This window comes from Rana temporaria, chromosome 5, assembly GCF_905171775.1.
Source record: "Rana temporaria chromosome 5, aRanTem1.1, whole genome shotgun sequence".
NCBI classification, from domain to species: Eukaryota; Metazoa; Chordata; class Amphibia; order Anura; family Ranidae; genus Rana; species Rana temporaria.
The window spans coordinates 359105732-359125808 of record NC_053493.1 but is presented as its reverse complement, the minus strand read 5'-3'; the positions used below and the strand labels follow the sequence as shown (position 1 = coordinate 359125808).

Below are 20077 nucleotides of genomic sequence, written 5' to 3'. Positions count from 1 at the left end.
TCTATATCAGTGCTGCTCCTGGTATCAGGCACTATCAGTGCCGTTCCTCTCTATATCAGTGCCGTTCCTCTCTATATCAGTGCTGCTCCCGGTATCAGGCACTATCAGTGCCGTTCCTCTCTATATCAGTGCCGCTCCTCTCTATATCAGTGCTGCTCCCGGTATCAGGCACTATCAGTGCCGCTCCTCTCTATATCAGTGCTGCTCCTGGTATCAGGCTCTATATCAGTGCCGCTCCTCTCTATATCAGTGCTGTTCCTCTCTATATCAGTCCTCAGTGCTGGGTGTGCAGAGTCTGTCCCCAGGTTACAGGCAGGTCACACACAGCCCCGCCCCTCCCTCATGCGCTCCGCTTTGTGTCTCCACTCCGAGCCCCGCCCCCTCTCCAGCTTCACGCTGACTGACAGACACACCAAAACAAGGTGACGTCACCAACGTACGAGCCGCTTCAAAAAACCGGAGAGGCGGGGACAAATTCTGAGAAAGACAAAGGGGGGGAACCGGGAATGGTACGATCCGCTTGTTTTAGTAATTCCATCGGTCAGGATATAAAACATTGAACGTTTATACAGAATACGGGTTATAAATGGAATTTATTACAAATACAGGGTGTTCTAGCGCAGAGGAGTAGAAGAATTAGCGGTATGTCGGAAATCCCTCCCCCCCGCGATATCAGAGTGGCACGGTCCGGGCAGTCTCTACGTCACCCATTGTTTACAAACCAGCAGCAGCAGTAGCCGGTCCGGTGTACGCCGGGCGGAGTGTGTCACACGGTGCTGGCTCTGCTCGGTGTCAGCATGCCGTGCCGGAAGGAGAGTTTCCTGCTGCTGGAGCAGTCGGTGACGGTGGGCTCTCAGGAGGTGGACTCCTTGGTGGCTCGGATCGGGGAAGCCCTGCAGCTTAACGCCCACAGAGCTCCGAGCTCCTGCGGCATCAAACCCGCCGCCCTCCCCCGGCCCCCCTCCATGTGCTCGTGTGTCAGGGGAAGGACTACGCCGTACCCGGTGTGCACCCCCAGAGCGGCGGGACGATGTCATCACCGCCAGCCGGCCGGGGCCAGGCACTGTCCGGGGGGCAGCAAGCAACTGTGCGGCCGGGGCTGGGTGAGGAGGAGACAAGAAGAGGAGGACGAAGAGGATCCCCACCAACTGCTGCAGGAGCTCCTCCTGTCCGGGAACCTCATCAAAGAGGCCGTCAGGAGGCTTCACCTGGCCGGGGAGCCTGAGGTGACCAAGGGGGGGTGCAATGTCACCGAGGCCACGGAGACCACCGTACAGTGATCGGGGGATTCCCATCGGTAAATGACCGACTGCCATGCAATCATCAGAGGACTATTACATGAGCACTGCGACCACCGTGCAATCATCAGAGGACTACACCTTTAAATGACTGCACCGTGCAATGATCAGAGGACTACACCTTTAAATGACCGCACCGTGCAATGATCAGAGGACTACACCTTTAAATGACCGCACCGCGACCACCGTGCAATGATCAGAGGACTATACCTTTAAATGACCGCACCGTGACCACCGTGCAATGATCGAAGGACTATACCTTAAAATGACCGCACCGCGACCACCGTGCAATGATCAGAGGACTATACCTTTTACATGAGCACCGCGACCACCGTGCAATGATCAGAGGACTCCACCTTTAAATGACCGCACCGTGACCACCGTGCAATGATCGAAGGACTATACCTAAAAATGACCGCACCATGCGATGATCGAAGGACTAAACCCTTACATGAGCACCGTGCAATGATCGAAGGAGTATACCTTTAAAATGACCGCACCGTGCAATGATCAGAGGACTATATCTTTACATGAGCACCACGACCACCGTGCAATGATCAGAAGACTACACCTTTAAATGACCGCACCGCGACTGCCGTGCAATGATCAGAAGACTATACCTTTAAATGACCGCACAGAGATCGCTGTGCAATGATCAGAGGATTCCTCCATTGAATGATTAGAGGACTCACTATTAAATGACCGCACAGAGACCACTGTGCAATGGTCAAAGATCTCCACCAATGAATGACCGCATAGAGAAAACTGTGCACTGATCAGAGATCTCCACCAATGAATGACCGCATAGAGACTGCTCTGCGATGATCAATGAATGACCGCATAGAGAAAACTGTGCACTGATCAGAGATCTCCACCATTGAATGATCAGAGGACGCCACCAATAAATGACCGTACACAGACCGCCATGCAATGATCCACCAGGAAATGACTGCATACAGACTGCTGTGCAATGATCGGAGGAATGAATGAATGCACAGAGGCTGCTGTACCATTAATAGAAGACTCCAATAAATGAATGCTCAGAGACCACCATGCAATGACTGCTGTGAACCCAACTATTGAATGATCACACAGAGACAATGATTGGAGGGCTCTACCGTTCAATGACTAATGGACTCCGGCATTCATTGATTACAGACCTCCAGCATTCACTGACAGCCTTCACCAGACATCACTGTGCATCATCATGGGGCATCACCATTTTCTGGTAGCCTCCAGCAGATATATGCAGTGACCATGATCGATTACCTCTGTGTGCCACCATGCCTCAGTGGATCCCAAGGCAGTGATCTGGCGTATCGAGGGTTTCCAGTGCAGCTGCAGCATATGAGCTCTGCTGTGATATGACAGCCTGCACCAAAATACCCCCCCCCCCATCCCCTGCAATCCTATGCTGCCCCTGTACAGTCTATCAGCAGAGCCCTTTCCTTCAATCAGAGGCCACTGTTAAGTGACACCTGTGCCATCACTACAGAAGGTGGCACCTGACATCCCGGTGCCATCACTACAGAAGGCGACACCTGACATCCCTGTGCCATCACTACAGAAGGTGACACTACCAGTCTCCAGTTTACATCCCACGTGCAGTTTTGCCTTTGTCCAAGCAATAATGGGGTGTAGGTTAAAGCTTATGAGCATTACTGTGCGCTCACTATAGAGTACATGATCTACATGGTGGATGAACCCAATGGTGGTGACACCTCCCCTGTCATATTGTGAGCTGACCTTCCCTTCCTCTCGTTTTGTAATGTTCATTGAGCGGCCACGTCCCGCCACGCGCTGGCTTCTGATGATTACTGAGGAGCCTTGTATGGTGGCTGCTTTTTACAGAGACTTTGTCACGTATCTTAAACCAAAATAACTCCACATAAAGACACTTTGAGCCAAGAGGATCATGTTTTGTTTTGGTGTCCATCAGCCTCATGAAACGGAAGATCATATAAAGCTAGTGATCCGTTTTCTTTTTTCCTGCCAAAAAGAAATGTTTTCTATGTACTCTGTGTTCTGGACCACCCAACCCCCAACACTCACTCTTCTGATCCAGCTTTTGGAGGTGCCAGGCGACAAGGCTGAGAAACCTCAGGGACAAATACTTCTGGGAAATCTCCGACAAACCGGACTAAAATCTTCTGTGCAATTTTTACCATCGAGCCACCGTGGCATGCCATGGAGTTTGTATCGGTTTAGTTCCCCTTTTGCCCCCCCCCCTTTTTTTTTTCCATACTTGAAGATATTATAGGGTCTCCAGTTTGACAATGGCATGCACTGTTTTCCAATCCCTTTTTTATATAAAAAAAAAAGAAACTGGTATTGGGGGAGGGGGGGACACAATTTTTTCTCTTCCGTTCATGGACGGACACAGCATCCTTTGACAGTAGGGTTATATCTGCTTTAGGGCTGCAACTAACGATTATTTTCATAATCGATTAGTTGGCCGATTATTGTTTCGAATAATCGGTTAATAACCTTATAAAAAAATTTTTTAGCTGCGATTTGCATTTTATTTATTTTTTGGCCAATTTGTTGGCATATTAGAAAACACAAATTGCCACCAAATTTTTTTTCTGCAGCTTCTCCATTAAAGAATATTGAACCAAAAAAACAAAATGGCACCGTTTTGCGTTAAAAAAAAAAGTCCTTGCCCTTTCCAATTACGCAACAGCTGAAAAAATCATGGATGTGAAACCATGTAAATTAACTGCAGTGTGTTTCTGCAAAAAGCACAGGAGTTGTGTCCCAGGCCTGAGATGTTTAGTAACATAATGGGGGGTTAAAAAAACTAAAATTAGTACAAAAAGAGCAAATAATCGCTCCTGTAAGGGGATCATTTTTTACTGTGGGACAGTGAAAGTGATATTTACAGTAGAGATTTGCTCTTTTTGTACTATAACATGCATTTTTTTTATTTTTTTAACCCCATTATGTTACTGGCCGATTAATTGATTATGAAAATAGCAATCGATTAATTTCATAATCGATTAGTTGTCGATTAATCGATTAGTTGTTTCGACCCTAAACTGCTTCCTTTACATGAGCACCGTGACAGTAGGGTTACATATAACCCTATTGTCAAAGGATGCTGTGTCCGTCCATGAACTCGGAGAAATGGATTTTACGGTGAGTACAAAAATCCATTTTTTTTTTTTTCGCATTTCATTTTGCATAGTACGCACAGACTACATGCACCACTACACAATCATGTTGAATGATCCCAAAGGATTCTGGGTAGGGGCATGTAAATAAGCACCTGATGTGTGTGTTTTTTTACCTTATTTGGTATTACGCAATTGTTCTCGGCTTTTGTTTACACTTTGCAAGAGGAGACCGACTTTTGCTTGAGGTGTTATTGTTTTGCTTGGCACAGCCGGCCGGCTACTCACTGAAGGTCAACCCATGCTAGTTCAGTTGCACAGCCCAGGAAACCCAATTCTCCTCCCCCCCCCCCTTCTTTTTTTTTTTTTTTGTAGCTAATGTGAAACTCTCCGCATATTTTTGTGTGCGGCAGCCAAATCGGATCATTTTTAGTATTTAATTTTAAGCTTTTGCTCACTTTTTTTAAATTAAATTTTTTATAGAAAATTTACAATGGAATGATATATGGAATTCCTACATTCATGGGGTTTTTGGGTTCATTACACTACCTTGCATCCAGAAAGAGAGCCGTGTCTGCTTTATTTTTGCTGTGTCTGGATGATCCGTAATACAAAAAGCTCCACTCAGTGGTGAGCTACAGAAATAATCGCTATTGGTTTATTTACTAAAACTGGAGAATGCAAAATCTGCTGCAGCTCTACATAGAAACCAATCGTTTTTTTTTTTTTTGTGTCAAAGCTTAATTGAACAAGTTGAAGTTAGACGCTGATCAGCTGCCATGCACCGCTGCACCAGATTTTGCACTCTTCAGTTTTAGTAAATCAATCCCCAATAGGTCGGCCAAGGAGTATTTCTTAACACTAGAACAATGCAGTCTGTAGGACAATTATATGTGTGTAATTATATATATATATATATATATATATATATATATATATATATATATATATATAATCTCCTGTCTGGTTTCCAGTGAACCAGACAGAATCGAGCCACGTGTGCCATGCCCTTTTGTCACCCTCCTGCCCAATATTCTTTAATCAGAAAATCAAAGGAGTTGGGCAGAAAATTGTGTTGGCTTGACAGTGGCTGCATCCAATTCCCTATGGGCCACTGATAGGGTATTGTGAAATGTTGCTGGCTGTCAGAATACAATAGCTGGCACTGCAGCTTCGCCTATCCATGCTGTTTAAGCTAGACATGCATGGATCGAAATTTGACCGTCCAACAGGGACTGGCTGGATTTTGATCCATGTATGGGCAGGCTGATTGTACCCAAGTCTGCCATGCGATTACTGCCGGCGAATATTGCCGCCAGCAGTAATCATTGTGTTCAGCTGGGAAAGCTCCCTACACCCCCTACTGGAAGAACACAATAGCAAAAGCGGGAAGCATTCCCCCATCAACCCTGAATGTGTTCGGGGAATTGAGCACTTGTGGTGGAAGGAAATAAAATGTTATTCTTTATGGGCTGCCTAAGGGCCCTTCCACACTGGTGCGTTTTTGCCGTGTTTTCGCGGTAAAAATAGCGCTATTAAAACGCTCCCCATGCGCCCTCCATTGAAATGAATTAAAAACGCGGTAAAAACGGAGCGTTAAAATCGCGGTAAAACACCGCGTTTTTACTGCGATTTTACTGCGTTTTTAATTCATTTCAATGGAGAGGGGCATGTGGAGCGTTTTAATAGCGATATTTTTACCGCGAGAACGCGGTAAAAACGCACCAGTGTGAAAGGGCCCTTAGTGTGGAGGGAGGAATGGAGTGATTTCTTTCTTTCATCTTGCAGTTCTAAATGAGAGAAATCTTTAGTGTATTGGCCAGCTTTAGATGGGTTTTAAATACAACACTCTCCCCGTCCTTGCCATAGCTTACCTTATGCAATGCCAGCCTGGTTCTGTTTTAGGGTTCATTTACACTAGCAGCAAGGACTGCCGCTCTTCTGAAAAGCAATCCACATTCAGAACGCATTTTGGAGGCATTTGACAGGTGGTGAGGATGCATTATGTCTCCTCTTCACTGTCTGCTTTAACTTCCTAAATGCAGCACCACAGTGGCTTGCATTGCATGCTTTTGTGGCACAAGCCCTGTTGACTTGAAGGGGTCATGTTCAGCGGGAGGTAGTGCCCTCCGAAACGTTACAGTGGGTATATTACCTGGCACGTGTACACATCAGGGGGATTCCTTTGCAGCTAAAGGGGTAGTGGTTGAATGGCGGTAAAAACGTGGCTCAACCATGTAATTTTACTGCCTCCCCCGACCCGCCATTAGTGTGAATGAGCCCTTAGAGCAGTGTTTCTCAATTCCAGTCCTCAGGCCCCCCCAACAGGTCAGGTTTTCAGGATTTCCATTATTTTGCACAGGTGATTTGATCAGTTTCACCACAGTCTTTTCATCTGAGGGAAATCCTAAAAACCTGACCTGTTGGGGGGGACCTGAGGACTGGAATTGAGAAACACTGTCTTAAAGGATTAACTGGCCTAAGCATTTGTAATTTCACCTATTGCACAGATCACAGGCTGTTCAACCCCTGGTGCCAGATTTCTTTGACAGGAATGCAACTAGATCCATTCGGTGACGGCGTTTAAATGTGCTGGCACTCATCAATGCAGAGCGCTGGGGATATTGCTGCAGAGGAGCTGTGTACATCCATTCCTCATCTGATGGCTCATATGCTTATTCACACAATGGGATCCATGGCTGTGAAAAAAGGGGATTATTTCTTTTTCTCTGTATTGATTTCTGAAGTAAAAGGTTCAATGTACATGTGAGGGACCTATACTCCTAAATATTGGTGCTGTACTCGTTCGTGGTCCTTAAATACAGGGGGGTTATTTACTAAAGGCAAATCCATTTTGCACTACAAGTGCACTTGCTGTAGATCTGAGGGGGACATGCAAGGAAAACAGAATTTTAGCTTGCACATGATTGGATGACAAAATCAGCAGAGCTTCCCCTCCTTTTCAGATCTACCCCTCGGACTTACAGCGCCTGCACTCAGTGCGAAGTGGATTTGCCTTTTGTAAATAACCCTCACGATGTAATGGGTCAAGGCTGTTTGTACATACCTGGCCTATTTTATGCTGGAGAGTGTTTCTGATTTAGACTTGTGCGGCAGATTTATCAGGAACTGTGCAAGGTTGGGAGCTTTTCCTTATAGCAACCGGTCTGCTTTTAGGCCCCTTTCACACTGGGGCATTTTTTGAGCGTTATTACAGTGTTTTTCGAGCGACGCCTCATCTGCAATCCCAATGTGCTGGTAAAGCACCGCTAAGACCCTAAAGTTTTTTTTTTTTGCAGTGTGTCGGTGTGAAAGGGTAAGGCAGGGATCGACAAATCCCGGGCGCCATGGCGACTAGAAATAGTGTCCTGGCGACTTGGCTTGGAAGGTGGGCAAAACAAAATTTTTTTTTCTTTGTGAGCTGGTGCCATCTGGTGGTGAGCCGTTGGTATTACAAGTTAAGCATTACAAGTTAAACGGCAGTTCTAATGTCATTTTTCACTGCCATCTTCTTCCCTCTAATTGGAACCCCCAAACATTATATATATTTTTTATCCTAACACCCTAGAGCAGGGATATGCAATTAGCGGACCTCCAGATGTTGCAAAACTACAATTCCCATCATGCCTCTGCCTTTGGGTGTCATGCTTGTGGCTGTCAGAGTCTTGCTATGCCTCATGGGACTTGTAGTTCTGCAACAGCTGGAGGTCCGCTAATTGCATATCCCTGCCCTAGAGAATAAAATGGCGATCATTGCAATACTTTGTCACGCCGTATTTGCGCAGCGGTCTTACAAGCGCACTTTTTTGGGAAAAAATTACACTTTTTTTAATAAAAAAATAAGACCACAGTAAAGTTATCCCCATTTTTTTTTAATATTATGAAAGATTATGTTACGCAGAGTAAATTCATACCCAACATGTCACGCTTCAAAATTGCGTTTGAACACCGTTTACATATGCGGGCGCTGCTCACGTATGTGTTCGCTTCTGCGCGCAAGCTCGTCGGGACGGGGTGCGTTTTCTGGCTCCTAACTTTTTTAGCTGGCTCCTAGATTCCAAGCAAATTTGTCAACCCCTGGGGTAAGGCGTTTTTACAGCGCTTTTCAATGGAGAGGGGCGTTTTTGGAGCGTTTTTTTTTTTTTTTTTTCAGCGCTCAAAAGCTGCTCCAAAGATGCTGCTTGCAGGACTCAGTGTGAAAGGGTCTATTGAGATGCATGGAGAGCGTTTTAAGAGCGCTATTTTTAACGCTAAAACTCTGTAAAAACGCTTCAGTGTGAAAGGGGTCTTAGTCACTGGGAAATCTGGTTAGCTCTTTGCTCCCTTTTTGATAAATCTGCCTTTTTTATTTGGATTGATTTCAGAAAAATGACTTGTAAGTGGAGTTGTTGCATGTAGCAACCAATGAGATATAGAAGATGATTTACTAATGAAGTTAAGAATCTTCACTCAAATCAGATAATTTATGTGAAATGCTAATTCCTGTTTACTTTGATCATCCAATCACGTGTAAGATGAAAGAAGTAAACAGAAGTTTGTGTTTCACGATTGGATAATTTGAAGCCATTCATTTACACAACTTAGTTATTTTAGTAAATCAAACTCTATCTTTCTAGTAGATTGCCTTTGGCAGGAACTCCCCCCTTGCGCTGCTTCTGAAGGGCAGCGTATTTTCTCTGGTCATTTAATATGAATAATTTTGTTTGATTGTTCTGTACAGTTATGGGCCATGCATTTAAGCTAAAAAAAGTAAAAAAACTTGAACCAATGGTCCGTTTGTTAGTGTTGGCCATTGGAAAGTGTACCCTTCGTACCGAAGTGATAATGACTTGTGTTCCTGGTGTTTCAGGATTTATGAATAGAATGTGTACAATAAATCTTTTTTTTTTTCTTAATACTTTATGGTTTATTGAGCCTTTTTTTCTTCCCATCAAGACTTTAACAAAGACATTTTTACCACTTCAGTACCAGCCTGTAACCATTACTTTATTGGCAAGACATTTTTCAGTGCTGTGATAGTTTGACAGACAATTAGTCATGCAACACTGTACCTAGAGGACTTTTTTGTTTCAATGTTTTTATTAAATAAAATACATAAACGGTTGCAGGAACATCAGTTTAGCATTACATTCACTGGGCTATATTCTCAAACAAGTTACGCCGGTGTATCTACTGATAGACCGGCGTAAATTGAATTTCCCGCCGGCGTATCATTGTTTTGTATTCACAAAACAATGATACGCCGGATTTAGGCTAGGATCCGACTAGTGTAAGTCACTTACACTGTCGGATCTTAAATGTAATTCGCCGCCGGCCGCTACTTGGCGTTTACGTTCAGGTCTCATTTGTTTATGCAAATGAGCCTGATACGCCGATTCCCGAACGATATCGTGTCGCGTAACCGTTGTTTGCGTAAGGTTACCCCTGCTATATGAGGGGTAACCTTACGCCAGTCCCACGTATGCCATGTTAAGTATGGCGTCGGGTCCGCGTTGTCTTTTCCCATCTGGTACGTCGTTTTACTAAGTCGTTCTTGAATACGACTTTACATCAATGACGCACACGTTGGCGTCATTGACGTTTTCCGCCGAGAACTGGAGCATGCGCACTGGGCTATTTTAAGCCCGGCGCATGCGCAGTTAGTTCGAAACGGGGGCGCGCTTAATTTAAATACATGCCGCCACCTTGGAATTACGCGGGGATACGCCGGGCCAATAACACTACGCCGCCCCAAACTATGGAGCAAGTGTTTGGGGAATACAGCACTTGCTCCTGTAAGTTGGGGCGGCGTAGTGTAAATGGCTTACGCTACGCCCGCCTCAAGTCTACGAGAATCTGGCCCACTGTTAGTAGGCAAAAGCGAAACATGAGTCTCAGTGGAGGTACAAATGGGTAACAAAGTGGAGCCATCTGCAGATTGCTATAATGCTAGCCGTAGTAGTGCGTCTAATTTTATTTTGGGCGCAGTACATTCGGGGTCATAAACTGGTGGCCCTCCAGCTGTTGCGAAACTACAAGTCCCATGAGGCATTGCAAGGCTGACCGTTACAAGCATGGCTCCCTCAGGCAGCGGCATGATGGGAATTTAAGTTCCACAACAAGTTTGAGACCCCTGGAGTACGTCATATGTATGGAGAAAAAGAATATAGCCAAAAGAAAACAAAAGCGTACTATTACACATTTCATAAATAAACTGGGTATAGTTCTATTGCCCCATTATGAGGCAAGAGGTGACTATGGCAACTCAAGATACATCAAGGCGTGCTCAACCTGTGGCCCTCCAGCTGTTGCAAAACTACAAGTCTCATGAGACATTGCAAGGATGACAGTTACAAGCATGACTCCTAAGGGCAGAGACATGATGGGACTTATAGTTCCACAACAGCTGGAGGGCCACAGGTTGAGCACCCCTATATTTACACCTTTCCAAGGATGAAGATGTTGAATCAATTGCAAACATTCAAGTGTGTCATATTTAAAGCGGATTTCCACCCAAAAGTGGAACCTCTGCTTGTTTGCTTCCTCCAACCCCCTCCGGTGCCATATTTGGCACCTTTATTGGGGGCGGGTACCCGTTTTCGACAGGTACCCTTCCCCACTTCGAGAAAACCGTGCCGACATCCCTCAGATGTTTGGCCTCCCTCTCCCACTGGGCCAGTTAGAAAGTGCAGCTTGCTCCGCACATGTGCAGTAGTGAACCGGCTGTGAAGCTAAAAGGCTTCACTGACGGTTTCCCTTGCCTTGAATGGTGGCAAGGGATCAAAAAAAATGAGGACGCAAAGGTGTCCGAGGTCTTATCTGGAAGGTCACTAAAAATGGCCGTCTTGGCATTTTTTGGAATGTTAACACCAGTCACAGAGCAGATAAGTGTAAATATTCAAATCCAAAAACATTGGACCTTTGGGCAGGCCCACCAGACATGATACATAGTTCCCTCCTGTCTACATCTTCTATAGCAGTAGTCTCAAAATTGTGGCCCCGGGGGGGGGGGGGGGCTGGATGTGGCGGCTCTTTGCTTGCCGTTATCTGGCCCTTGGGACACACTTCCTCTCACTGACTTTAACATTGGCGCATATTGTTGTTACTGACATCAACAATAGGACACTATTCCTCTCACTGATACCAATGATGAGGCACTATTTCTCCCAGTGATACCAATGATAAGGCACTGGCCCGGATTCAAAGAGATTTGCGCATTATTTACGGAGGCGCAGGGCAACGATTTTGCTCTGCGCCCCCGCAAATTTGCTCTGCTGCCCTTGATTGCCCGGCGCTAGAGCACACAATTTAAATGATCCCGTAGGGGCCGGGAATCATTTAAATTAGGCGCGCTCCCGCGTAGAGCGCATGCTCCGTCGGGAAACTTTCCCGACGTGCATTGCAGCAAATGACGCCGCAAGGATGTCATTTGCTTCCAAGTGAACGTGAATGGCGTCCAGCGCCATTCACGAATCACTTACGCAAATGACGTGAAATTCAAATTTCGCGACGCGGGAACGACGGGTATACTTTAGCATTGGCTGCCCCTACTATTAGAAGGGGCAGCCTTACGCTAAACACGCCGCACGGAAACAACGTAACTTGCGTACGCAGGGCTCGCGCAACATTGTGAATCGGAGTTAGTGTGTAATTTGCATACTATACACTGAGCACAATGGGAGCGCCCCCTAGCGGTCATCGCAAGAATGCAGCCTAAAATATGCGTGGCATAAGAGCCTTATGCCACGCAGATTTTAGGCTGCAGTCGGCGTTACGATGTTCCTGAATCAGGAGCATTCGTAACCCCGGCGCAAGTAAGCAATTGCGGTGCGTAACTATGGTTACGCAGGCGCAATTGCTCTCTGAATCCGGGCCACTATTTCTCCCAGTGATAGTAGTGACTGACACTACTGATGGGGTATTATTCCTCCCACTGATACTGATGGTGCAGTACTCCTAATGCCAAAGAAACACTGTTTACTCCCACTAGGCCCAGGATAATTTCTATTTCCAATGGCCACATTCCGGCCCCCCTAAAGTCTGAAGGACAGTAAACTGGCCCTTTGTTTAGAATGTTTGAAGACATCTGATTTGTAGCATAGGGGCAAAGTTTTGTAAGTCTTGTCGGAAATAGATACCAACGGGAAAGTACTTTGTGGTTTGCCTCAACAAGCGTGGTATTCAAGATGCCCATGTGCTTCATGTCTGACCATTGGGTCCAATCTTCTTCCTCTATCATCTTCCCCCAGGTCCGCTTCCCAAGCTATCTGGTATGAAAGTTTGCCTGTAAGATTCGAGAAATGAGAATATACAGGTGAAACTCAAAAAATTAGAATATCGTGCAAAAGTTTATTTATTTCGCTAATGCAACTTAAAAGGGGAAACTAATATATGAGGTACATAGTTACATAGTTAGTCAGGTTGAAAAAAGACACAAGTCCATCCAGTTCAACCACAAAAAACAAAATAAAAAAACACAGTAAAATCCCATACACCCAACTCCATACCCACAGTTGATCCAGAGGAAGGCAAAAAACCCCAGCAGAGCATGATCCAATTTGCTACAGCAGGGGAAAAAATTCCTTCCTGATCCCCCGAGAGGCAATCGGATTTACCCTGGATCAACTATACCTACAAATCTTAGTACTCAGTTATATTCTGTACATTTAGGAAAGAATCCAGACCTTTCTTAAAGCAATCTACTGAGCTGGCCAGAACCACCTCTGGAGGGAGTCTGTTCCACATTTTCACAGCTCTTACTGTGAAAAAACCTTTCCGTATTTGGAGGTGAAATCTCTTTTCCTCTAGACGTAAAGAGTGCCCCCTTGTCCTCAGTGATGACCGTAAAGTGAATAACTCAACACCAAGTTCACTGTATGGACCTCTTATATATTTGTACATGTTGATCATATCCCCCCTTATTCTCCTCTTCTCAAGAGTGAATAAATTTAGTTCCTCTAATCTTTCCTCATAGCTGAGGTAGACTCATTACATGCAAAGCAAGATAGTTAAAGCCGTGATTTGTCATAATTGTGATGATGACAGCTCATGAAAACCCCAAATCCACAATCTCAGAAAATTAGAATACTGTGAAAAGGTGCAATATTCTAATCAGCCCCACTCTAATCAGCTCATTAAGTCATAACACATGCAAAGGGTTCCTGAGCCTTTAAATGGTCTCAGTCTGGTTCAGTAGGAATCACAATCATGGGAAAGACTGCTGACCTGACAGTTGTGCAGAAAACCATCATTGGCACCCTCCATAAGGAGGTAAAGCCTCAAAAGGTAATTGCAAAAGAAGTTGGATGTTCCCAAAGTGCTGTACCAAAGCACATTAAAGTGGAGGTTCACCCAGTAATGACAATTTTTAAGATTAGATTGAGGCTCATTTTGTCAAGGGGAATCGGGTGTTTTTTTTAAATCGAAGCCGTACTTACCGTTTTAGAGATACATCTTCTCCGCCGCTTCCGGGTATGGGCTGCGGGACTGGGCGTTCCTTCTTGATTGACAGTCTTCCGACAGGCTTCCGACGGTCGCATCTATCGCGTCCACCAATCAAAACCTTGTCCAGATACCCAAAGCGAGATACAAGTCCAAAGGGGATTGAAGATTTGCAGTCCAGGGACCTCGGCTGTGGAATGCACTACCAACCAACATCAGACTAGAGCCGGGCCACTTGGCCTTCAGGAGAAAGATTAAAACCCATCTCTTCTGAGGTCAAGGGGTTCCTTACCCATGAAATGGATACAGCGCCCAGAGGCGATTCAGTTCGCATGCGTTGCGCTTTACAAGTCTCACTCACTCACTCCTCCGGAACCTCAGATAAATTTAAAGATCATTGATTTGAAGTTACTTCATATAGGCACACGGTATCGAAATTGGTAGTGAATGAAAACAGTATAATATTCTAGGGAGAACATTTTTATCCTACCCATCCAGGCAAGAGTATAAGTGTGCCAAGTTTTCAGTTCAGTTTCTGTAGAGGGGGTTATAGTTCGCCCGATGGAGCAGCGGGATGTCCGGGGTGAGTTTTACTTCGAGGTAGGGAAGGGAATATGTACACTATTTAAAAAGGGAAGGAAATCTTGATGGACACCAAAATCTGAGTAGGGAGATTAATATCTAGCACCTCTGATTTAGTCGGATTCACCTTCAGGCCCGAGATGGCACCAAACCCAAGGTCTTAAAGGGGTGTTCCAGTCATTTTTTATGTTTATTAAAAGTCAGCAGCTACAAAAAGTGTAGCTGCTGGCTTTTAATAAACAAACATAAACTCACCTGCTCCACATTCCAGCGACGCGCCGGCCTGGGCTTCGCTCCTCTCACCCCCTCTCTGGCCGGCGTCTTCATTCCAAGTGTGGGCACCCGGCCGTGACAGCTTTCGGCTTTACGGCCGGGCACCCACTGCGCATGCGCGAGCGTCACTGCACATGCACGAGCGGCGCTGCGCCATTCCAATTGGACAGGCGGTTGCCTGGGACCTGTCACGTGTCCCAGGCGATCGCCTACAGGGAGGGGCTGCAGAAAGGCGATTAGACTATTCACCTTAGCAGCCTCTTGGCGGAAGGAGGAAGTGGGACAGGAAGTCCCACTCCTCCTGAAGCCCCCACTCCCCCCCCCCAAAAAATGACATGCCAAATGTGGCATGTAAGGGGGCGAGGAGTGGATAAAGCGGAAGTTCCACTTTTGGGTGGAACTCCGCTTTAAAGGATAAATTCACCTTTGGGAACAGGTTACATGTTCCCAATGCAGCCCTGTGACATCAGTACAGAGAGAAGTTCCCTGTACTAGCTGTCAATTTTTGAAAACAGCACGACCATGCAGAGCTCCGCCCACAAGGCCGCATCATTCACACAGCTCTGTATGTGAATGAACTACAAGCCCCAACATCCTTTGTGGCTGGTGGTTTGTAGTTTTCAATGAACTACCACGGCACTGTGGAGCATTGTGGTAGTTCATTGATTCTTTCGGTCAGATTATCTGCTTGCCCGTACAGGCACACAGATACACTGGCAGATCTTCTGGAGACCTGCATGCACAAGGTAAAAAAACATTTAAAGGGTCACTAAAGGAATTTTTTTTTTAGCTAAATAGCTTCCTTTACCTTGCTGCAGTCCTGGTTTCATGTCCTCTTTGTTCGTTTTTGCTTTCATGTTGCTGTAAATCCTCTCTGTTCTGGACACTTCCTGGTTGCCTGTTTCCTGATGACCACAGTACTGGGAGATTTCTCACGGTGGTCACTAATCAAGGAGGTGTGAGTAAAACAAAACTGGATTGGTGCTGAGGAGTTTTAGACAAAGTATCACTGCTCTCTATTGGCTGACTGCCCTCTAGTGGCTCTCTGTACATCAGAGAACCAGCAAACAGCAGCAAAAACAAAACTACACTGCAGGCACATTATATGATTGTTTTTTATCTGTTTTTAATCATTTTTAAAAGGAATCAGTTAACTATTATGTCTCTATGCCCTGTAAACAGTCATTTCAGCAAAAAAAAAATTTCCTTTAGTGACCCTTTAACTTTAGAACCACTTTAATGCACAGATGTGCAGGATAAGGGAGGGTAACAGGATTATTATACAGGTCTCTGCGGAGCTGTGGATCTGACAGGTACAGGAGACGATTTAACATTATCCCACTTGAATACCTGCTGCCACTGATCCACAGTTGACAAATGATTCATTATTTAGTTCCTCCATTGTGAGAAGGGCAGTTCTCCAATGTACATTGTAAATGGTTTACATTTGCGAAAGCTGTGATTGGTTAACATATTGATCTCACAGTACAGAGCCACTCAGATAGACTCTGTGCACTGTAAACCAATTCAACCAATGACAGCTCACCTCACAGCGATTAACAAGCACACTGGCCATTTAATGGTGATTTCTGCAGTGCTTATCATTCTGTAGCCCCAAGATAAATACTGAGCAGTGGGCACAGGACTGCTCTGAATTTATGTCTACGTGAGGCAAAAGCAGTTTTACTTAAAGTGGAGTTCCACCCATAAATATAACATTACATCAGTAGTTTTAAAATATTTTTTTTTTAGATGCCTTCAAAGTGTTGTTGCTAGGCAGAATAGTTAATATTCCCTCTTCCTGCACCTAGGTGCTTAACCTACACCGCACAGACTCCTGGGAATGTAGTGGGTGTAACTTTCCAGGAGTCTGTGCACTCCCCAGTCTTGAAGAATCATGTGACTTGGACAGTACAGGTGCTGAAACCTGATCTGAAACCTATTACACTGCTTGTGCAGCACTGAGCATGTGCGAGATCTGCAAGGCTGAAATCCAGGAAGTCATACAGTCTGGCTTCATAATGCCCACACTTAAGATGGCCCCAGTCAATTTCTATTTTTATAAAGTGTCTAAATGCTGTAACAACCTAACAAAACGGACCTTAGTTTACAGACTAACTTTACTAGAATACATTAAGCTTGTGTATTACAGGGGTATTTATATATAAAAAGTGAAATTGTGGCCGGAACTCCGCTTTAACTGATTTTCTGCTCCCATGGCAGACGGCACTTCGCTACAGCTGTGAACTATTCCTCAGTGACCTCCCGTCCACTGCAGGGCTATGGTCCTTGCATCGTTCTTGATGATGCTAAACGTACTTAGACTGTGTAGGGGAGAAAAGGCTGCAAAGGCGAGTCTAGCAGCGCAGAATAGCCTTCAGCAGGGGATGATCGGGGAAGTAAAGTTCCCCTAGACATAAATAAACTGAGCAGCCCTTCTGCAAGGGAGGATTTTCAGATCCCCTAGAGTTCAGCTTTAACTGCAGCTGAACTGCCTGCTTTTACCCCCCCCCCCCCCCAACCCCTGTGCTTTAGAGCTCTCTAAGGTTGTTATAAAGAATCTTTTGTTATTGTGAATCTCAGTGTTTCGCTGACCCCGTGCCTTTTATGTGCTGTTCCCTCTGCACATGAAGACTTTTGTGCTGGTTGCCCTTAGCAGTGAGCTTTACAGTCAACATTCTAACTAGGATGAACCCATTCATTTGCTGCTGGTTGACACTGAGCAGCCTGAGGCATCAGCCCATACAATGAATTAGGTACTGGAGAGGCCGTGCATACCGTCACGTCCTCCACGCTCTAAGAGAATGCATACAGGCTGGGATGGGAACATCTGGCTTTCTTGATTGGAGGGGGTGAAAGTCAGATGATCTTGTCATTTTCTGCTCCTAGGGATGGCTTTATCCTCCAACTCTACTGACACATTCTGTTTACATTCTGTAATAGGCTCCTGTACACGGGTGAACAAACACGGCATCCAGATCTGTAGAGCATTTCGCTTTTACAGATTTGTATGCCGTGGTATTGTATATTATGGGCCCATGCATACAGCTGCGTCGTGCTCCGTGATCTTGTGCTCCATTCAGTTGCATAAAACCAAAGTAGAAAATTCTGCGTCTGCAGTCAGTATTTCTGCATGGACGTATGTAATCACCTGTACATATTGTATGTACATTGGGATTGAAAATTGAGCTGGATCGACTTGAGATCGTACGCCTTAAAAAACTGATTAGGACTGTCATTGTGCTGTGCACATAGGTGTGCGCAGTCTATTGCATTAGGGTGTGCACCCCACAACTCAAACACATGCGTGTGGGTATGTGTGTGTGTGTGTGTGTGTGTGTGTGTGTGTATGTATGTATATATATATATATATATATATATATATATATATATATATATATATATATATACACACACACACACACACACACACACACACACACACACACACACACACACACACATTCAGACACACACACTCTTGTAAAGAGTTTACATTTTATGGCAGAATTTGACAGAGGGGGAGAGAGAGGGAGTGAGAAGGAGGGGGGGAGAGAGGAGGGGGAGAGAAAAAGAAGGGGAGAGAGAGGGGTGAGAGAGAGGGGTGAGAAAGATGGGGTTGTCAGAGAAAGAGAGAGGAGGTAAGAGAGTGGTGTGAGAGAGAGAGAGAGAGAGAGAGAGGGGTGAGGGGAGGTGGGTGAGAGAGGGTGAGGGGAGGTGAGAGAGAGGGGGGTGAGAGAGAGAGGGTGAGGGGAGGTAAGAGAGAGAGGGGTAAGGGGGTGAGAGAAAGGGTGAGAGGGGTAAGAGAGAGGGGGGGTGAAGGGGGGTGAGGGGGGGTGAAGGGGGGTGAGGGGAGTAAGAGAGAGGGGGGGTGAGAGGGGTAAGAGAGAGGGGTCGAGGGGGGTAAGAGAGAGGGGAGGGTGAGGGGGGTGAGAGAGAGAGAGAGAGAGAGAGGATGGGGTAAGAGAGATATGGATTACCTGCAGATATGAATTACTCTGGATATGTAGTGCGTGACAGGGCACAGTGGGCCCTCCTTCCCTTGGGTCCCATTTGCCCTGCACACTTCTGTACACCAGATGGCACTAGTGCATAGGGGGGGGGGATTAGGGTGTGCCCAGGCACACCTGGCACCCCCCCTGCGCACGCCTATGGCTGTGTATTATTAGCCACGAATAACTCACTATATGGTGACCGCATGCATCAGTGTATACAGATCCAGAAGTCCAGTCTGCAATCATTGCGTCCTGCGATTACTATCATATTTAACTACTTCAATACCGTGCACTTTCACCCTCTTCCTGCCCAGGCCAATTTTCGCACTTTAGGCCCGTACACACGAATGGATTTTCTGACGGGAATTGTGTGATGGCAGGCTGTTGTCGGATAACCACTTGTATGCTCCATCGGACAATTGTTGGTCTGATTTTCCACCAACAAATGTTGGATAGCATGCTTTAAATTTTTCCGCCAACAAATGTTGGATAGCGTGCTTGTCAGATTATCCGGGGTGTGTGTACACAAGTCCTTCGGCCAAAACTCTAAAGTACAGACACGCATGCTCAGAAGCAATACTAACCATAACACAACATTAACAGAAGTTGCCCAAAGGGTGACGCTAAAAAAAACACGTAGTTTTGTGTTTGTTGGCCGATAATTCTTTGCCGTTTGTATGCAATACAAGTTCCCGGCCAATGCCCTTTGGACAAAAGTCCTACGTTTTGTCCGCAGAAAATCCGATCGTGTGTGCCAATACTTTCTGAGTCTCGGGCACTCAAGATTTTGGATCTTGGCTTCTGGTGGTCAGTAGTGGCATTGACCATTCTTAGACCGCCTCCCCCCACCTCTTTTGGGGTCCAAATTGACCCCACTACCGAAAAGTCTTTGAGACTCTCAATTGGCCAGTGAGGGTCTCTCTCATATTACAAGACTACTAGAAATGCTTTAAATGGGTAAATGGGGCAGGGTCTTGCTCAATATATATATATATATATATATATATATATATATATATATATATATATATATATATATATATATATATATATATATGTGTGTATGTATATAGGTAAAAACTGTTTTGGATTGAGTGGAGAGGCAATTATAACATTTGCTCAGTGGTGGCGCATCCATTAGGGGCGCACAGGCATTTCCCCCCGTATCCATGAGTCCAGCCCCTAATCTACATACAGGGCACATGGATTCCAATGAAACGGGGGGGGGGGGGTTGAAGCACGTGATTAGAGCCAGAGGCTCTAATAGGCTTCAAAAAAGGGTGAGCTTGGGGCGCAGAGCACTGCGCCCGAAGCCCACCCAATAGCGAATGAATATGTTCCCAGTGTTCCCTGCATTTTCCAGGGGGAATGCCTCGTCTCCTGCCTTCCCTTGCTT

The 20077-nt window shown here is 45.6% G+C and overlaps 1 protein-coding gene across 1 annotated transcript; it reads left to right on the top strand.

The window, feature by feature from the left end:
- The first annotated feature begins 632 nt into the window (after positions 1-632).
- LOC120941346 (GSK-3-binding protein-like) lies at positions 633-3142 on the top strand. Its single transcript, XM_040354684.1, has one exon. The coding sequence runs from the start codon at positions 798-800 to the stop codon at positions 1278-1280; it is 483 nt and encodes a 160-aa protein (XP_040210618.1). The 5' UTR covers positions 633-797; the 3' UTR covers positions 1281-3142.
- Positions 3143-20077: the final 16935 nt, after the last annotated feature.